The 6,915-nt window shown below is 37.7% G+C and overlaps 1 protein-coding gene across 1 annotated transcript in view; it reads right to left on the bottom strand.

Moving 5' to 3' along the window:
- Positions 1 to 3,957: 3,957 nt before the first annotated feature.
- The window catches only part of BCL2 (BCL2 apoptosis regulator), a 233,161-nt gene continuing 230,203 nt past the window's right edge, over positions 3,958 to 6,915 (bottom strand). Inside the window, exon 3 of the mRNA XM_034995683.1 lies at positions 3,958 to 4,116. Within this exon, the coding sequence (XP_034851574.1) occupies positions 4,057 to 4,116 (60 nt within the window). The 3' untranslated portion in view covers positions 3,958 to 4,056. The remainder of the gene's footprint in view (positions 4,117 to 6,915) is intronic.

The following is a 6,915-nucleotide window of genomic DNA, read 5'->3' as shown; positions in this document are numbered from 1 at the left end:
AAAGGATAAAAAAAAATCACATACTAAGAAAAATAATTTACCAAAAGATAAATCAAGTAGTAATATTAACATCAGAATAAGTAAACTTTAAGATGGAAAGCTTTACTAGAGATGAAGGTCATAAGATAACGAATGGTAAAAAGTCCAATTTTTCAGAAATATGTAACAATTATAAATTTGAATGCAACTAATAACAGAACCTAAAATATATGCGTGTGTATATATATATATATACACAGAGAGAGAGAGAGGGATCTCTCTATGGCTCTATGGGAGATATTGCTAAATTCGCCATCTCTCTGAGAAATTTTAACACACCTATTTGATAAATATTTTAAAGGACTGACACATAGACCATAATCTTAAATACAAATTAGAAATAAAAAAAGATAACTAAAAGCCCCATGGGTTTGGAAACACACATAAAACACTTAAAAATTGTTCACATACTAAAAACAAAATTAAAATTGAAGTTAGAAAATATTCAGAACTAAACAGTAATTAAACATTATTCATCAAAATGTGTCAAATGCGGCTACAGTGGTACCTAGAGAACAGTTTTATAGCCTTGAATGTTTATATTAGAAAAGAACAAGATCTGAAACTTAATAAACCAAAGAGCCAACTTTACAATGAGGGGAAGAAAAAAAAATAGCAGCATAAGCCCAAAGAAAGGAGAAAGGTTATAAAGTGAAAAGCAGAAATTAATGAAATAGAAAATATGTATTAGAGAGGATCAACAAAACCAAAAGTTGTTTTTTGGGGGGAAAATATAGCAGTATTAACCAAGAAAAAAAAAAAAGAAACACAAATAGTAATAGAAATTTTAAAAGGATTATTAACAATAGGAATTTCAAAGTGCCACAGACATTAAACAGATCACCAGAGGATATTATTAGCAACAGTAAGTGGTCATGTTGCAGTTAGTGACCTTGGATCAGTTCATTCCTTTTTTTTTTTTTTAGGAGGTTTTCTGTGATTTTTAAAAGTATTTTATTTTTAAGTAATCCCAGTGTGGGGCTCAAACTCACAGCCCCGAGATCAAGAGTCACATACTCCACCGACTGAGCCAGTCAGGCACCCCAGTCCATTCCTTTTCCAATAAAATACTTGAATTAGCTGATCTCAAATATTCCATAAAGCAGTGCTTCTCACAAGTTAATGGGAATTTTGTTAAAATGCAGATTCTGATTCAATAGGTCTGAGAATCTACTTTGCTAATAAGCCCCCTAAGTGATGTAGATGCTCTGGTCTGTATTTGAATAGGAAGGCCTTAAGGCATTATCATCCTATATACACTGGTATTACTGTCTTTTTTGACCAATTCAATCCTGCATTCCGTGCTGCCTTTTTTCAACACTCACTCCCCAACTCCCAAGTCCTTCCCGTGCCACCCAGATATAGTAAGGCTCAGATTCATCAGAGTTGAAACCTTAAATAATCTTTAAAGAAGCAGGAAAAAAAACAAAACAAGCCCAGCACCCTCTAATTTTACTACAAGTTGCAACTAAAAGGATATCATTCCTAAAAGAGGACACTTGCAATTAAGCTCCCTTTGTTTTTTGTTTTGTTCTGTTAAGATGAACCAATTTATTCTGTATTATGGGAAATGGGTGAATTGAAAGTGCCATATAGACATAATACCTGCCATTAATTTACTTGTAATGACACAGGATTGTGTAAGGCTTTCGTTGACAATAAACACTGTGCAAATTTCTCTTTTAATTATGTAAGTGGAATTTCTGTTTGTCTTCATACAGTGTTTCAGAGGCTTATCTTAATTATCCCAATATCACTCACAGTTGAATAAAAAGTCAGTTTGATGTGCAATGTGAGAGAAAAGAAAGTCTCCTACATAATGCCTTCTAAAGCATGAACTTTAACTTCGAATTCCCTTTGTGTAAGTCAAGGAGAAATTGATGAAGTCATTTTGCTTGAGTACACACAATGAAAATTTTCTTTTACTCGCAGTTTCTAACAATAGTAAGGGTTATCATCTTTAATATTTAAGCCCAAGGCTAGAGGGAAGAGCTATTTATGCACATGTCTTTACAACCTGGCAAAGATTAGTCTTCTGTTCCTACATACCTGGAACCAAGCAGAAAAATAAAACAGATTGCTCTGGCATATCCTAGAAAATGTGTAAGCATTTTAATAAAGCATGACATCATCACTGGTGTGAACACCACCCTGAGTGTCCCTCTTTTTATTGCTGCTGGCACTTTCCTCAATGTCCTCACTCCAGCCTTAGGCCAGGGCTGAATGAGCAGGAGAAGGTATGTGATAAAGGTCAGGACTATCCCTGAGGCATTACAAGTAACAGGCCCGCAGGAGTGTCCAGTATTCATGCCATTGTCAGCCCCCTCCTCATTAGCTGCACCTCAAAACAAAACTCGCTCTAGACCCAAGTAGGCCACTTACAAATTCCAAGCACCCAAGGTAAACAGTTACACATGATTCTAAGACACCAAGCACTAGATAATCTGAGTGAAAGACCCCAGGCCTAGACCACAAAGCCCTAGCCACTGAGACCACAGTTTTGTGGTGACCTCCTCCTTGGTCACAGAACTGAGCAGAGACATTTGTGATGAAGGCCTGGTTGGACACAGGATAAGTGAGAAACTGCTTTCCATGCAGACAAATCATTTCTCAAGGCTGTGTTTTCAGAAACCTAGTACAGTTTTCAGACCTCTCAATAAGCTTTCCCAAGGAAGTCTAATCTCATATCCAATAACAGACCTTTTCCATATCTGGTTTAAGAATTGTGTAGTGACCCAGAAAAATGGTCATATAAAGGTATTTCCTCATGAAATTCCCCTGATTATCCATGAGGTAAGATTGCTCCTACCCTTATAGGTAAGATTGCTCCTACCCTGAGGCCCAGACAAGACCCAGGACTGGCTCCTCCATTCATCCTGAGTTTTTCAGACTCCAAATCTCATGAGCTTTCTGCTCCATCTTGCAATAATGTAACACGGCAACTCAGAGATGGATCTGTCCCTTACAGGTGCCAGTAAGCTCTAGACAAAAGTCACAAAATCATACTTTCTGATCACACCTAAGGAGTAAGTCTGTTCTTCCCCAGAGGTACAGTCTTCATGTGTTAAATAATCTTGTCACTGAAGCCTTCTAAACATAATCATTTGTTACTCTTTTCAAGGTCTGTGAGAGGGAAGCTGTCTCTCTTGTTCACAGCCAAATCCTGTGACCAGATAATTCCTGGCACATAGTTTGTGCTCAACAAATATCTGTGACTCATTGCTTCACAACTACCTGTTGAAAGAATTCATTACTGCATGAATAAATAAGAGTTCATGGAAGAACAGAACAGCTGTGAGGGCATCCAAAAGATCTGGGTTATGACATAAGCCTAACTCTAGGATGGCCCATCTGGGGAGAGAAGGGATAGCCTAGTTAATATGGTAAATCTTTGGGCAAGAGATTGTTTACTAGTGCATTAAATTAGAAAACAAAATTATGAAAATACGTATCAGAGCCAATTGTTTAGTATTTTTTACCTCTTTCTAGAAGCCTTCGCAGAATAACCATACATGTTATTGGTCAGTCCCTCAGTTTCTTAGCCTAATTAATTATTTATTCTCAGTCTGCATATCCCTCAGTTATTTATCCACAAAACATTTACTGAACATTTTTTAGAGACCAGGCATTGTAGTTACAAGGGGGAATTCAGCAAAACCCCGGGGCCCAAAGAGTGCATAATAAGTGCACAGACAAGTGAACCAGGTCATGTGATAGACTTCTGGTCAAAGTGGTAGAATGAGTACATGTGAAACCTCCCCCTTCTAATGCTAAACAATATATTGTAGTGCATATATTTAATATAACACAGATATGACAGAATGTATATATTTAAAATTATAATGTATGGTCATTGTATTAGTTTCCTAGTGATGATACAACAAAGTACCACAAACCAGGGGGCTTACCCAACAGAAATTTACTGTCTCACACTCATTGAGGCTAGAAGTTCAAGATCAAGGTGTCGTCAGGGTTAGTTTCTTCTGAGGAACCATCATGAAATTCTAGAGCTTCCAATCAGCCTTTTAGAGTCTTGAATACTGGACACCCGAGGATCCTCAAACACATGAGGAGAACCTGTAATGTGAAGAAGACCCAAGTAAACAACCACAAAAATGAAACCAGAGGAAATGGAACTAATCAGAGAAGAGGGAACATTTAAAAATAGCCCCAAATAATATTTTTAGAAGCAAGAAAACACTGCAGCTTTAAAACAAGGGTAAAGAGCTATAAAATGGTACCAATTAGGGGTTAAGAATAAACTCTTGAAAATTTAAAACATAGAATGCAGCCAAAATGAAAATATTTAACATGGGGTTTGGTAGGTAACATCGAATAAATTCATACAAATGCTAAGGCAGAGGGAAAATATGAAAAAAAAAAAAAAAAGATAAGAGGCATGGAAGTTTATTCCAGAAGGCCCAGCATCTGACTAAGAGAACTTTCAGAATGAGAGAACAGAGAAAATGGACAGGAAAAAGTTACTGAGCATTTTCTAGAACTGGGACACAGATTGCAAGAGCTGACTGAGTAACCAGCAAAACAAAGGGAAGAGATCCACACCAAGGTACGTTGCTACCGACAACAGAGATAAAAGAATGTTCCCAAAAATTCTCCAAGGAGAAAAAAAAAAAAGCTTGGCATCAAACTTCTCAACATTGGATGCTGAAGATGGAGGAAGTCAGTGCCTTCTAAATCCTGAGAGAAATGGATTCAATCTGGAACTTGGCTCCCTGTTAACCTCACTCAGATATGAGGCAAAACAGATTTTCAGGCATGTGACAGGACTCAGAATCTCTACCCTCCATATATTCTCTCATAGGAAGTGGGTGGACTTTATGCTCTGGAAAGATGACAGAGTAAACCAAGAAAGACAAAGAAGTGAGATCCAGGAAAGGGTGGATGTCACCCAGGAGAAGCGTGAGGAGAAATTTCAGAGAGACAGAAGAGAAGCAGGGCCAACCTGAAACAGGAAGACGGAGAATTCAGAGGGATAAGACTGAGAAAGGGGGACTCCCCAGAATACCCAAGATGGCGGGTCACTAGGGCAAGATAAAAGACGGATGACTGAACTGATGGAGTGTTTGAAACCAAATGAGTAATATCCACATCGTCTGAAACATGTGATTTAATTTAAAATAGTGATCCATCATAACGGATTGTAGATACCATCTAAAATGGATAAATCAAGGACATGTCACATGTTACTATTACATAGTAATGTGAAGGCAATGGCCAGAGGCCACGGCTGAAAGAGTTCAAAGTGGTTGCCTCCAGGCAGCAGAACTAGTGTGCAAGAAGGGGCAAGAAGGGGTTAAGGATTGCTGTGATTTATTCCCAACGTTTGGGAATGATTTGATTTCTAGCTCTATGTATATATGACTTTGATAACAAATTTAAAACTAAAGGAGAACAAGCACAGTGTGGTTAAGTGCTACAAGAGGGAGGGGGAGGAAGAAGCTGGAGCCTTGAGGGGTGCATCAGAAGGGAAACTCTCCTTGAAGAGGGTGGCCCGAGGGCTAAGGAGTTACAATGGAGTTTAACGTTTGTAAGTAACAATGCTATAGAAAAAACAGTGTAAGCCAACAATAGGGATCCGTACCATATTTCCCTTTAAAAGGGGTCCAAAGGTTGCTCAAGCTTAAAAACACTCAGTAGGCAAGGGGACACTTGGTCCCACGTGGCCCCCAGAGCCAGGCTGCTTATTAACTGAAGCTCAGAGAAAGGCGAGTGAAAAACCATCCTGTCTTATATCAAGAAACCCGGGTCTCCCGTAACAGTGGATTTCAAAATTTTCTCTTGTAGCTTAGAGAATAATTCAAACCAAAAAAAACTGGATTCCCTTTCACCCATTTTTCAGTTGACATTCAAAATTTTCATCGTAAGTTTCAACAGTCACAAAAGATAGGCTTTCCAGTGTGTTGTAAACGCTGGCATTTGCGAAACAGATGGTTACAGAACACGTTTAAATATACACGATGAAGTGTAAATATCAGAAGAGTCAAAAACCTCCATCATTCATTTAAAAAGGATGTGAACCACTCTTGTTTAACTCTTACAACAGCTGTATCGTTCTGTTTTCTCCTTGGACCCACACTTCTGCTCTGCTTGTCCCCCAGACTTTTACCCCCATGTAATGTGTGTATGCTCCAAGACAGTAACCGATCACTCTATTGTGTCTCTCTGGCACCGATCTAGGCATAGACATTGGGATCTTAAACTCTGTAAATTTCTAGTGACAATAAGTTACCAAGCATTCCTTTTCATCTGGATTGACTTACTGCTGCAACTCTTATTATTTCACAATTGATCGAAACACCATAAATATATTTCAAATGTTGGTCTATAATGAGTACATATAAAAGTAGAATGTTCCTGGAAATGCCCCTCTTCAAGAGATGCATTCATCCATAAGTGAACATTACTGATTGCTGGAGCGAGCCGGTGTTCGGCTTCGATTCTATTCCCGGTTTTCATTCTTACACATTCTACAACTCTCTGATAAACAAATAGCAGGCATTTTCTTACAGCAATGGCACTCCATTCTTGAACTCCTTCCAAGGGATATTTCCAAAATCACATACTAATCCATCTTCAAAAATTACTTTTATTAATCTATCCCTTGACAACTCAATTAGGTCCTCCTCCAATTTTATTAAAAGCCAAAAAAGAAAAAAAGAAAGAAAGAAACCATCTGATTTACAAAAAAAAAAAAAAAAAAAATGTGTTATTCCATCATCAGAGTCATTTAGTTTCTCAATTTTGGGAAAATATAACCGAACAGGTTCTACTAAAGACTTCATAAATGATGATTAATTATACCCATTATTCTTTCACTTAGGCATTTTATTTCACCCAATATTACCAACAAGATTT

This window comes from Mirounga leonina, unplaced genomic scaffold (assembly GCF_011800145.1).
Source record: "Mirounga leonina isolate KUSES-001 unplaced genomic scaffold, KU_Mleo_1.0 Mir_93, whole genome shotgun sequence".
In the NCBI taxonomy this organism is placed as follows: Eukaryota; Metazoa; Chordata; class Mammalia; order Carnivora; family Phocidae; genus Mirounga; species Mirounga leonina.
This window is presented reverse-complemented; position numbering and strand designations above follow the sequence as displayed.